Genomic DNA, 13,993 nt, shown 5'->3' on the forward strand with positions numbered 1-13,993 from the left:
TGTATGTGTGGTGATCCGCTATGTGAAGTTCTCACAAGGAGTGTAGCCTGTTCTCATCTCTTTCTAATTACTCCGAGTTAAGCTGGTGGCCTGACTGACAGTGTGAAGGCTAACTTTTAACTTTTTTGGACATTTTCTCCTATCTCGCTTTCTCTCGCTCTCATATACACACACTGTTTCCTGTGTGATTACCCAGAGTTCTTTGTGGCTGTATTCTCAAGTTCAGGCCTTGTGGGTTAAATGGCACCATCATGGCATCGGCTGTTTTTAGAATAGCTGCGTCAGGGAAACAAGTGCTTTCATAAATGCATGGCTCGGGCCTCGTTTCACAAGAGCATTGTAAAATAAGCTTTCTCTTAATGACCCAGCCTTAGCACATGTTAATTTATATATCGAATTTCGTTGTCCAACATCAGTTTTACAATTTCTTCATTTTGTAGCCACCTAGAGCAATGTTTTGCTTTTCAATAAAACCTTTCATGTTGGTATAAGAACATCGTACTACTTTTATTTTATTACAACTTTACAGGCTGTTTTCTATTCTGTTCAAATGAATTACGATCATCTGTAGATGGGATTTTGAGCGCCGTGGGTGGACGCCCTATTACGTTACGCACCCAATGCATATGGATGTCCGGTAAATTCATATCTTTTCCGGTTACGTTGTCTGGCTCAATTTCTGACGGAAACGCTGAGCTGCGTGTTTGCGCCCGCACTCGTTGTCGTCAATGTAGCCTAAGCGGAAACCGCCCTGTAGAGGATCAGGATCCGTGTTCACTGCAGGAGACGAAAACCAATTGGTCATCACATTGACCTGTATAAGAATTAGGCCCAGGACGATACCACTATTGCAATATTTTTTCCCACGCCAAAAATAAACGCACGAAGCAGACCATATGCTTTGGTCCTTTTAAAAAAAAACATATTTCTTTGGTCCTTTGTGTGCTATAGCTTAGAAAATGCATTTATGTGGCCACATAATGTTTGTTTCCGTCATTAGAGGATATTCACATCGTGTACTATAGACGAACAGCACTACACAGGTAGTCTCCATTACCAGCTCTTTGGCTGCTTCCCAAATAGCACCCTGTGTGATAATATCTATCATGCGAACAACAATGTGCAGTGTAGGCCTTTTTGTTTGTGAATGTACCGTGAGTGTGTTTGAATACACACATCTGTTTAACGGTTGAGCCCTCGTGTTAGTTCACTCGTAATGTGAACCTATATGGGTCTGATAACTGGGGTGCTGCATATTAAAACATGACAAAGTATGGTGTGTGTGTGTGTGTGTTTTTGAGGGAGGTAGGGTGACTCCCTCTTCATTCCTTTGACATTTGTGAGCCACAAGTTCCTCATACCATGTCTGGTATTTCTTAAGAAAGGGTAGCAGTTAATGTCGGCCCAAAACCATAGAAATAGAATGGAGCAGACGGCCAACACATCACGACTCCTATATGCAGACCTAATAGTTCTTTGATGAGGGTCGTAATGACTGGGATGGCAGACATCAATCTGAATGTGTTCCCAAGGTACTTGAGTGAAAGTTACCAGAAGGTAATAGGCTTGGGCGGTATACCGTATACCGGGTATTTGGAAAATGTCACGGGATGGGTTTTTTCAATACCGTTGAAACTATTTATTTGAAGTTTATTTTTGTAAATGTCACAATTTTTCATTACAAAGCATACTGGTAGTCCCCAGTTACGTGTCATGTGGTGTTTGTTTACAAGCACACATTGACAGGAGACCGGAGCCTTGAGTCACTCACTCACTGTTGTGCAGTGGTCGCCAGGTGATCTAGTTACAGTATGGAATTCAGAACTAAATCTTTGCCGGCTAGATATCTTATAACTATTTAGTTAACTGTCTAAAATGTGCTAAATGCTCTGCAGTTGTGCATTTGGTCTGCTAATTTAGTAGCTAGTTAGCTACCTAGCTAGTGGTTAGCTTCTTTCAAAATCAAGCATTCGCTTGGGATCAGCGGAGAATCCCCTCTTGGATCAAGAGCCTTCCTGGCTAATATTTGTTTTGTGCGTGTAGCAAACAAACTGCAAGTAGCATTTGAGTTACTTTTTTATATTTTAGGTCAGACTGTATATATTGGTCATATAAAAAAGTGCATTTAGTTGGCATTCTCTATTGTATTTTACATGTACCGGTACTTGTTAGCATTTGCTAACCTTTGGATTACAGAGTATCTGTGGGGTGTGAAAACATTGCCTCTTGTGTTCAGTGCCAGTATTACATAATATCCCGGTATGGCACAAGGTCTGTTCGATAATCTGGATACCGCCCAAGCATAGAAGGTAACAAGAGATGGAAGTTGAGATAAAGTAATCAAAAAGAAGAAGAAAATGGAGCTAGGGACCTAACACCCTCTGTCATTCTCTCAGGCCCAGATCCAATCAGCTGGCTACCTCAGGAGGGATGGAGAGAGAGAAGGGATTGAGAGGAGGGATGGAAAGAGAACAAGATACGAAGGGAGAGATGGCATGAGAGAAGTGTGGAGATGGTGTGCAGTAATGAAAATCATGCTGTGACTTAGCAAATTGTGTTTCTTTGTGTTATTAGCCAATGGCTAATTAGCAGCTCTCTCATATTGAATTTGTGGCGAATCCATATTATAGTCCCAACAGCCCCTTACACCAGTCCCTTGTTTGCTCTTTTTTCCATGTAGCTGTGTGTACGCGTATGTGTGTCCGTCCGCCTTTGTCCGCATGCCTTTTGAGAGAGGATGGAGGCGAGAGAGGGAGAATGCAAGCTTATGCTAATTGAACCTTTCTCTGTTGTAGAGAAAGATGATCACTAAAGTAGAGTTTTGCACTGGTCGGCCTTTTTTTTTTTTTTTGGAGACGATCCTGCTCCTCGCCGGCCGCTTATTCTGAGCCCCGTCCGATATCCAGCGTCAGGACAGATTTTCCTCTTCAACCCGACCCACCTGCATAGAATGAATTGTTACAGAGAGCCGATCTCTGACCCGCCAAGTAACATCATTTATTTAATAGTTTTTATGATCTCCAAAGTAGTAGGCTATTATACCCCCCCCCCTGCATAAACATGTATTTGTCTGCCTATTCAACATTTGGATAAAAGGAAACCATTTATTTATTTATTTTTACAATGAGAAGAGGCACAGTTGACAAATCAAATCGCTTTGATAAAGAGCCTTCTAATTAGACTTCTTACCTAATTAAAGCCTATATCCGACATAACAAAACCTAGCAAGCCTGGCTCAGAGAGAGATGAGAGGTGTGTGTGTGTGTGTGTGTGTGTGTGTGTGTGTGTGTGTGTGTGTGTGTGCGCGCTCCTCTGTTTGTCTTCTCCTGAAGGTTGACTGTCTGAACCCGTTGAACATGTTGAGCCTAGGTTGTTGTTCAGTGTGTGTGTTCTGTGGCCTGTGACCCTCTGGGTGGCTGCTGATTGGCTCCAGATGCTGGCATGTGACATAGTCTGTACATAGTCCATCTGTAAACTACCCACCCAATTTACCTACCTCACCCCCATACTGCTTTTATTTATTTACTTTTCTGCTCTTTTGCACACCAGTATCTCTTCTTGCACATGATCATCTGATGATTTATCACTCCAGTGTTAATCTGCTAAATTGTAATTATTCGATTTATTGCCTACCTCATGCCTTTTGCACACATTGTATATAGATTCTCTTTTTCCTACCATGTTATTGACTTGTTTATTGTTTACTCCATGTGTAACTCTGTGTTGTTGTCTGTTCACACTGCTATGCTTTATCTTGGCCAGGTCGCAGTTGCAAATGAGAACTTGTTCTCAACTAGCCTACCTGGTTAAATAAAGGTGAAATAAAATAAAATAAAAAATGTGGGACAGTCATTATGGGCCATGTCTGCTAGTTTGGAAGCACCGTTACAGAGATCATGCATCTTATTTCTGGCTTATCTTTGCAGTTATGTAGCCTAATAGAGTAGAATGCAAACATAGGAAGTGAGGAACTTGCACCATAAGCTTTCCGTAGTTGTGTTTGGATTTGTGTGGGATCTTCAGCGCCACCTGGTGTTGGCCAATTATCAATTGAGACGCTGCCTTCACCAGGATATTCATTGGTGTAGCCTGACACCTTGTGGCAAAGATTTGCTAGTGCAATTGTTCTGTGATTCTGCCTTTTAACCTGTCAAAAAATCATAAATCCCCTAATCTCAAAATAAAATGGATCAATCCCTGAATGTGGAATTGTTCAGATGATCCATAACGTCATACAAGAGGAATTAGTGAGCTAATCTAAGTGTGTATTTTCTTGATTGATCCAGTGTGTAATGTGTAACTGTGTTTAATGAAGTGGTCTGTTATTGTGATATTGATCTACCTATGTTTTAATGAAGTGGTCTGTTGTTGTAATATTGATCTACCTGTAGCCTGTTCCCCTCTGTCCGCAACGATTAATAATGACCTTTGTAGAGACTGTCCCTGTCTGATCCTAATTGATCCTTTCCTCTCTCCCCCACTCCCTCTCTTTCTCTCCTTCTGTCTGTCCCTTAATCCCTCCCTCGATCTCCCCGTCTACCTCATTGTCTCCCTCTTCCCCTGTTCAATCTCCCCATTGATTTCTTTCACTCGTTTTCTCAACCTCCTCCCCCTCCCCTCTCTGTACAGAAACTCAAACGGCTGATTCCTGATGAGGTAGGTTGTGTGTGTGTGTGTGTGTGTTTGTGTGCCCACATCCCAGTCATAATCATCTGACTGTTTAGTTGCATCTCATCTCACCCTGTAGTCCACTACTAAACAAGCTATGATCTCACAGGAAGTCTGCTACTCAAAGGTTATTTTACTTTTTAAATGTATTTAACCTTTTTATTTAACTAGGCAAGTCAGTTTAAGAACAACGACGGCCTACCCCGGTATTTACGGTATTACTGGTAAATAACGCACTAAAAGCCCATTGTGCCTCTATTACCAGAATGCTAACAAAATTAGCCCAAGGAATAGAGAATTTCAATGGAGGCTGGTAGCTAAATATGCGAAAGAGCGCAAATGAAAATGAACAAATTGCTAAGACAAGCAATCCAGCTCATGAAGTTATACACTTCATGGCCAAAAGTATGTCCACACGCCTTCTATTTCAGCCACACCTGTTGCTGACAGGTGTATAAAACTGAGCACACAGCCATGCAATCTCCATAGACAAACATTGGCAGTACACCCGTACTGAAGAGCTCAGTGACTTACAATGTGGCACCGTCATAGGATGCCATCTTTCCAACAAGTCAGTTCGTCAAATGTCTGCCCAGCTAGAGCTGCCCCGGTCAACTGTAAGTGCTGTTATTGTGAAGTGGAAATGTCTAGGAGCCACAACGGCTCAGCTGCGAAGTGGTAGCCCACACAAGCTCACAGAACGGGAATGCTGAAACGGGTAGTGCTTAAATCGTATGCCCTTGGTTGCAACGCTCACTACCAAGTTCCAAACTCATTGCGGAAGCCACGTTAGCACAAGAACTGTTCGTCTGGAGCTTCATGAAATAGGATTCCATGGCCGAGCAGCCGCACACACAAGCCTAAGATCACAATGCCAAGCGCCAGCCAGGAGAATGCTACCTGCCCCAATGCATAGTGCCAACTGTAAAGTTTGGTGGAGGAGGAATAATGGTCTGGGGCTGTTTTTCATGGTTCGGGCTACGCCCCTTAGTTCCAGTGAAGGGAAATCTTAACGCTACAGCGTACAATGCCATTTTAGAAGATTCTGTGCTTCCAACTTTGTGGCAACAGTTTCGGGAAGGCCCTTTTTCAGCATGACCATGCACAAAGCGAGATCGTTACAGAAATGGTTTGTCAAGATCGGTTTGGAAGAACTTGACTGGCCTGCACCTCAACCCCATCAAACACTTTTGTGATGAATAGGAATGCCGACTGCGAGCCAGGACTGATCGCCCGACATTTTTGTCTAACCTCACTAATGTTCTTGTGGCTGAATGGAAGGAATTCCCCGCAGCAATGTTCCAACATCTAGTGGAATGCCTTCCCAGAAGATTGGAGGCTGTTATAGCAGCAAAGGGGGTGACCAACTGCATATTAATGCCCATGATTTTATGAATGAGATGTTTAACGAGCAGGTGTCCACATACTTCTGTGTATAGCCATGTAGTGTGTCTACTGAATACAGTGCATTTGGAAAGTATTCAGACCCCTTCACGTTTCTCTTTTTTTTTTTTTTGGTTAGAGCCTTATTCTAAAATTGATTAAACTGTTGTTTTCGTCAATCTTCACAGAATACCCCATAATGACAATATATATATATTTTTTAATGTATTTTTTTAAACTCAAATTTACATAAGTGTTCAGACCCTTTACTGAGTACTTTGTTGAAGCAAATATGGCAGCGATTACAGCCTGGTGTATTCTTGCATATGACGCTGCAAGTTTGGCACACCTGTATTTGGGGAGTCACATTCTCTGCAGATTACTCTCAAACTCTGTCAGGTTGGATGGGGTGCGTTGCTGTGCAGCTATTTTCAGGTCTCTCCAGAGATGTTTGATCGGGTCCAAGTCTGGGCTCTGGCTGGGCCACTCAAGGACATTCAGAGACTTGTCCCAAAGCAACTCCTGCGTTGGCTTGGCTGTGTGCTTAGGGTTGTTGTCCTGTTTTGAAGGTGAACCTTCGCCCCAGTCTGAGGTCGTGAGCACTCTGGAACAGGTTTTGATCAAGGATCTCTCTGTACTTTGCTCCGTTCATCTTTCCCTCAATCCTGACTAGTCTTCCAGTCCCTGCCACTAAAAACATCTCCACAGCATAATTCTGTCACAACCATGCTTCACCGTAGGGATTGTGCCAGGTTTCTTCCAGACGGGGAGCTTGCCGTTAAGGCCAAGAGTTCAATCTTGGTTTCCTCAGACCAGAGAATCTTATTTCTTGTGGTCTGGAAGTCTTTAGGTGCTTTTGATAAACTCCAAGCGGGCTGTCATGTGCCTTTTACTGAGGAGTGGCTTCCGTGCCCCCACTCTACCATAAAGGCCTGATTTGTTGAGTGCTGCAGATATGGTTTTCCTTCTGGAAGGTTCTCCCATCTCCACAGAATAACTCTGGAGCTCTGTCAGTGACCATCGGGTTCTTTGTCACCTCCCTTACCAAGGCCCTTCTCCCCCAATTGCTCAGTTTGGCTGGGCAGCCAGCTCTAGGAAGAGTCTTGGTGGTCCCAAACTTCTTCCATTTAAGAATGATGGAGACCACTGTGTTCTTGGGGACCTTCAATGCTGCAGACATTTTTTTGATACCCTTCCCCAGATCTGTGTCTCGACACAATCCTGGCTCGGAGCTCTACAGTCAATTCCTTCGACCTCATGGCTTTTGCTCTGACCTGCACTGTCAACTGTGGGATCTTATGTAGACAGGTTTGTGCCTTTCCAAATCATGTCCAGTCAATTGAATTTACCACAGGTGGACTCCAATCAAGTTGTAGAAACATCTCAAGGATGATCAATGGACACAGGATTTACCTGAGCTTAATTTTGAGTCATTATAAAGGGACTGAATAATTATGTGAATTAGCTTTTTCTGGGATTTTTTTGTAATACATTTACAAAAATGTCAACCTGTTTTCGCTTCGTCATTACGGGGTATTGTGTGTAGATTGCTGAGGATTTTTTTATTTAATCCATTTTAAAATAAGGCTTTAACGTAACAGTGGAAAAGGTCAAGTGGTCTGAATACTTTCCCGACAGCACTGTAGGTAGGAGGAACCAAATTTCATTTTTTCACTGGTTCGAATCTCTGAGCTCACTAGATTAATAATCTGCCAATGTGCCCTTGAGCAAGGCCCTTAACCCTAATTGCTCCTGTATGTCACTCTGGATAAGAGCGTCTGCTAAATTACTAAAATATACATGCAAACTTAGGGCTAGCATTAACTCAGAATTCTTTGTTTTTTAAATTCAGGTAAACAATATAACACCCATAATATCTTGCTGCGTCTTGTAAACCTATTTCTAAAGTGCTTCTGTCATTTCTGCTCGGCATCAGACTCATTTTGTGCTTTAGTTGCACTTATCCACTTGGATGAGAATTCACAAACAGGCATTCTATCAGCAGACAGAGCTCTGACTGATGTGTAGCTACTTCTCTCTGGTGCTTTTCTGTGTAGCCAGCCTTATTTTCTCCTGTAAAATGCAGATTAACTTTAAGCAAAACATTTGTAAATGCAGCTGGCTACATTCTCTCTATCATAAACATTAGACAAATGATGTCCATGCATCGTTTTTGCAAAAAATACGTAGATTTTTCGATGTAAATTAATTTACTTGTGTGGCTGCCAGCCAAGAACGCGATCTGCTTTATCTCCTAACGTATTGCACAAGTTGAGTGCAGGTATTTACAAAATATGGATCCGCCCCCCTTTTAAAAATTTTCGCCTAAAATGACATACCCAAATCTAACTACCTGTAGCTCAGGACCTGAAGCAAGGATTTGCATATTCTTGATACCATTTGAAAGGAAACACTTTGAAGTTTGTGGAAATGTGAAATGCATGTAGGAGAATATAACACATTAGATCTGGTAAAAGATAATACAAAGGGGGAAAAACATGCGTTTTTTGTTGTTGTTGTACCGTCTTTGAAATGCATAATGTATTATAATGCCATAATGTATTATTCCAACCCAGGTGCAATTTAAATTTGATTGCCACTAGATGGCAGCATTGTACGCACATTTTTAGACTGATCAAATTAACCATTGCATATCTGTTCAAAATGTTGTCTCAAGACTGGCCAAATGTGCCTAATTGGTTTATTTGTACATTTTCAAGTTCATAATTGTGCACTCTCTTTAAACAATAGTATGGTATTCTTTCACTGTAATAGCTACTGTAAATCGGACAGTGCAGTTAGATTAACAAGAATTTAAGCTTTCTGCCCATATCAGATATGTCAATGTCCTGGGAAATGTTCATGTTACTTACAACCTCATGCTAATCACATTAGCCTGCGTTAGCTTAACTGTCCCGTGGGGGTGGATACCGATCCCGTAGAGGTTAAAGTAGCTACAAATATGAATGTGTTGCAAAGCTTGTAATAAATAGTTTTGATGATATTGAAAAACCAACCAGTGGCTATTTCCAAGTACCCCGGTAAACGGTATGTACAGTATATAGGCCAAGCCTATTCCACAGACGTTTCCGTTGGAGACCTACTCTTTGGAGGGAACTGTTATGTTGATGACATCACCCTGTGATCCTGCTTCATTTCATTCTAGCACACACATGAGTGAAGCTGAAGGTGTTTCACCGTGATATTTAGTCATTTATGACGTCTGAATGTCCACTGCAATCTGATGCACGATTCCAAATCAACCTTTTTGCCCTGACCTATCCAATCCACAGGGGTTGGGGTTGAACTGGGATAACCCTCATATCTCCCTGGTGTGACCTCTGACCACTGTCGTTTGACCCCCCTGCAGTTGGAGCGTTTCACCAGCATGAGGATGAAAAAGGACAAGGAGAAGCCTCATGCAGCCGGGCAGCGCCACTCCAACGCTGCCCACTACGAGGTTCCTACCCAGGGGACCATGCTGCACGACCACCCTGACGAATACGTCCTGGAACTCTTCGAACAGATGCTGGTGAGAGAGAGAGGGTTAAAGAAAGAGACAATGATTGTCTACTGGGTGTGGACTCCAGGCTATTTGTCTGTGTCTTTTGGGACGCTGACTTAAAGGTATTTCTCTCTGTCTCCCCCCTTTCTCTCTCTCTCTCCCCTCCCTCTCGCTCGCTCTCCCCTCCCTTTTTCGCTTGCTCTTTCTCCCCCGTCTCTTTCTCCCTCCTCTCTCTCTCTCTCCAGGTGGATATGAACTTGAACGAGGAGAAGCAGCGGCCTCTGCGGGCGAAAGACATCGTCATCAAGCGAGAGATGGTGTCTCAGTACCTCCACACGTCCAAAGCTGTGAGTAACAAAGGTTGAGGTACTGGGGTAACGATCAGTCCCACCTTCATAACCTACACAGTAGACTTGGAGCAGCTGTAACTTGTCCTCTTTATGTCCTTTTATACTGCTACCGTGTGTGTGTGTGTGTGTGTGTGTGTGTGTGTGTGTGTGTGTGTGTGTGTGTGTGTGTGTGTGTGTGTGTGTGTGTGTGTGTGTGTGTGTGTGTGTGTGTGTGTGTGTGTGTGTGTGTGTGTGTGTGTGTGTGTGTGTGTGTGTGTGTGAGATAGGGTCAGAACAGGAAGGAGAGCTCCAAGTCAGCCATGATATACATCCAGGAGCTGAGGACTGAGCCCAGAGACGCACAGCTCCTGGGCTGTCTGGAATCACTCCGGGTCTCCCTCAACAACAACCCTGTCAGCTGGGTGCAGAACTTTGGAGACGAGGGCCTGGTTCTGCTGCTCAACATCATGAGGAAAATCCAGGAGGAGAAGGACGAGTACACGTAAGATATATCAAGCTCCTGTTTCCCCTGTTACCTACCTAGCTACCCCCATACCCCGTCTAACCCGCTCTTAACCTTCTCAACCCTTTTACCCTCATGTTAACTCCAGGAGGAAAGAGACCAGTACCTGGAAGTAGAGCTTAATTAAATCAGTTTTCTTTTTTGCCTGATTCCATAGATTTCCCCCCCCCAAAAAAATTCCTTGTCTCAGTTTACCTTTTCCAGGTGTCCGTTTCCCTCAGTTCTTTCAAGTTTTCACTCAAAAATCACACTTTATAAAATAGAAAAACAACTTGTTTGGATGTTCTAAGGCCACAACAATGTTTTAACCACATCAGAAGACAACTTTTTTGTTGTTGAAATGTAGATTTTGTGGGTGTAGTTACCCTTTTTCATTGCGGTGCACACCTTGCAAGAGACCGTTGTTTAGCTGTGTTTTTGTAGCTCACACGTGACGGTAGAGTTTGCACGACAAATACCCGCTGGATCGACGCAAATGATCGTGATATCATTCCGCCAGATAGGCACGGGCTACTTTGTAGTTTAACGTTTAATTGAGAAGGTTTTTTGGGGAAAGCCTTTCCCATCTACCAGAAGACTGTTTTCATTAGCATCATCGCTAACGACCACACCAAGCTGCCTCTTCAGAAAGTTGCAGGAAACACAAATCACTGTTGCGTTCTGTTCATGTCTTATGATTAACTTTGGCAAATACATTTAGTTTGTTCCCTATAAAGTTCAATAAAAATATATATATATATTGATGAATTCCGGTTTAATGTCAGGATCCCGTGATTACGTCCGCGTTCTCCGGATCGCAGATTTTATAGTTTCATCAAGACATCAACACCCTCTTACCCAATTTTACGCCCCTCCTACCACTTTGGCATTTACCCTAACTCCCGTAGGAGAGAGACGAGCACCGGTAAGACGCCGACACCCTCTTATTCCTATACACTACAGTAGATTTGCAAACTCACTTGTTTTGTTTGGAAACCCCTTATGGACAATAACACGCCTTTCCCTCTCCTCTTGCCTCCGGTTAGAAACATGGGCATGAAGTGTCAACACGAGATTGTGCGCTGTCTCAAAGCCTTCATGAACAACAAGTATGGTCTGAAGGCCATGTTGACGTCTGCCGAGGGCATCCCTCTGCTGGTCCGAGCCATCAACCCCCGGGTCCCTCACATGATGGTGGATGTGGTCAAACTGCTCTCGGCCATCTGCATCCTGGAACACCCTGACAACCTGTAAGTATCTGATTAGGGGTGTGTCTGTGAGTGGGAGAATGTGTCTGCCTGTCTTGAGTGAGTGTGTTTCTGTGTGTGTGTGTGTGTGTACATTTCTGTGCATTAATATGTAACTCACTCTGTAGTCATGAGCGTGTTCTGGAGGCCATCACTGAGGAGGCAGAAAAGCAGGACAATGAGAGGTTTCAGCCACTCCTCTTAGGTATGAACAAGCCCAACATCGCCTTGAAGAATGGCTGTATGCAGCTCATCAACGCTCTCATCAGTCGAGGAGAAGAGCTGGACTACAGGATCCACATCCGCTCAGAGCTGCTGAGACTGGGCCTGCGAGACCTGCTGACGGTGAGTCACGCAGACAGGTTCCACACACTCATGTTTACCAGGGAAGTTTGGGTTTTTATTGAACCCCCCTCTCCAATCTCCAACCCACCCTTCCCTCCCTCTTGCTCTCCCTCTTTCTCTCTTCTCTCCTCTCTCCCCCTCTCTCTCTCTCCCACCTCCCTCTCTCTCCTCCCACCTCCCTCTCTCTCCTCCCACCTCCCTCTCTCTCCTCCCACCTCCCTCTCTCTCCTCCCACCTCTCCCTCTCTCTCCTCCCACCTCTCCCTCTCTCTCCTCCCACCTCTCCCTCTCTCTCCTCCCACCTCTCCCTCTCTCTCCTCCCACCTCTCCCTCTCTCTCCTCCCACCTCTCCCTCTCTCTCCTCCCACCTCTCTCTCTCTCTCTCATCCCACCTCCCCTCTGTCTCTCTCCCTCCTCCCCTCTCTCATCCCACCTCCCTGGGTCCTGTAGGATATTCGGACCATAGAGAATGATGAGCTGAGGGTGCAGCTCAGTGTTTTTGACGAGCAGGCCGAGGATGACTCTGATGAACTCCAGGCCCGCCTCAGCGACGTGCGCATCGAGATGGAATATCCTTCCACCTCCAGGGAGGCTCAAACAAGTCCCTCTATGAAGACGTTACTTTGGTTCAGATGTTAAAGTGATACGAGTTTATCGTATGGTTGTGTCTCAAATTGTACCCTATATAGTGCACTACTGTTGATCACGGCCTATAGCGTAGCCCACTATATAAGGAATAGGGTGCAACCTACCAGTCAGGTCACAACCTACCAGTCAGGTCACTGTCCTCTAACGTACATTCCTACATTTCACCACCAGGTGGCTCCAAGGTGCCAAAATAGTTTCTCAGTACAAGGAATTATTCAGTGCTTTTGTTTTACCTTGTTGATTGCTTTGGCTCTGGTCACCATGGCTGAGATGCGTTTGATCACAGTAATAGACTGATCAGGAAGCTACTTAGCCTTTGATCAGATGCTGATACCAGTCTGTAACAGGGCTTTGTCTTTGCCGCATAATCCTTCACAATATAACACAATGACTACTGCATGTACCGCGGTAGTAAACTATATTGGAACCGGGTTACTGTAGATTGGCTTGCCTCTAAACACAATATTATCTCTTAGTAGTAGGAGTGGATTGATTCAGGGCGTTGATGAAGATGTGGATTTAAAAATGTTCCTATCTGACCACTTGAGGTCGTGGTCCTTAACCATGCGCTCGTACTGATGTGACCGAGGTGTTCCAGATCCTGATGAACACGGTCAAAGACTCCAAGGCCGAAACACACTTCCTGTCTCTGATGCAGCACCTGCTGCTGGTTCGCAACGACTACATGGTCAGGTAAGGGACATAATATCACATGCACTCGCTCTCTCTCTCTCTCTCTCTCTCTCTCTCTCTCAAACACACACACACACACACACACACACCTTTTGTTCCCTCCCGCTCTACTACGGTGTGACTCAGAACATATATTGTTGTGATGACCCGGAGGCAACTTATTGCATCGCTCTCCCTCTCCTTTCTGTACCTCCGTTTCTCGCTCTCTCTCTCTCTCTTACTCCTTCTCTTTCTCGCTCTATCCTTTTTCTACCACTGTTTCTGGATCCCTCTGGACCTCTTCTCTTTCCCCCCCTTCCCCTCTATCTCTCCGTCTTTTTCTCTCCATTTCCTCGGTCTGTCTTCTCGGCGCGCCATTTCAAAGCTGTGAAATGAATACACGCAGGAGAGGTTTGAATAGAAATGAGCACATTCACCTCCTATCTCCGTAAATATGCTAATGTTCCCCAAAGCCAGTGAGCTTTCACTGTGGAGGGGAGGGGTAGGGCGAGGGAAAAGAGAGAGAGAGAAGTCGAGGGTGGAATGAAAGAGGAAAAGAGAGAGAGAGAGAGAATAAGCTGTAGAAGTATGACACACACACACACACTTATTTCCTTCTCTTATTTTCAGGGTACTTTTTCTAGCAGCAGCCTTACAGCTGCAGTTTCCTAGAATCACTCAGATCTGAGTTGAGA

General features: G+C 44.3%; 1 protein-coding gene across 2 annotated transcripts in view; it reads left to right on the plus strand.

Annotated features, from left to right (window-relative positions):
- Nucleotides 1-13,993, plus strand: part of LOC129857951 (protein diaphanous homolog 1-like) — a 73,327-nt gene that overhangs the window by 41,798 nt on the left and 17,536 nt on the right. The window contains exons 2-9 of one of the 2 annotated variants that reach the window (XM_055926667.1): nt 4,630-4,656; nt 9,422-9,583; nt 9,802-9,903; nt 10,173-10,387; nt 11,434-11,637; nt 11,763-11,979; nt 12,429-12,547; nt 13,203-13,319. In XM_055926667.1, the coding sequence (XP_055782642.1) occupies nt 4,630-4,656; nt 9,422-9,583; nt 9,802-9,903; nt 10,173-10,387; nt 11,434-11,637; nt 11,763-11,979; nt 12,429-12,547; nt 13,203-13,319 (1,163 nt within the window). The remainder of the gene's footprint in view (nt 1-4,629; nt 4,657-9,421; nt 9,584-9,801; nt 9,904-10,172; nt 10,388-11,433; nt 11,638-11,762; nt 11,980-12,428; nt 12,548-13,202; nt 13,320-13,993) is intronic. The other variant, XM_055926668.1, reaches the window with a different exon arrangement.

Source organism: Salvelinus fontinalis, chromosome 6 (assembly GCF_029448725.1).
Source record: "Salvelinus fontinalis isolate EN_2023a chromosome 6, ASM2944872v1, whole genome shotgun sequence".
NCBI classification, from domain to species: Eukaryota; Metazoa; Chordata; class Actinopteri; order Salmoniformes; family Salmonidae; genus Salvelinus; species Salvelinus fontinalis.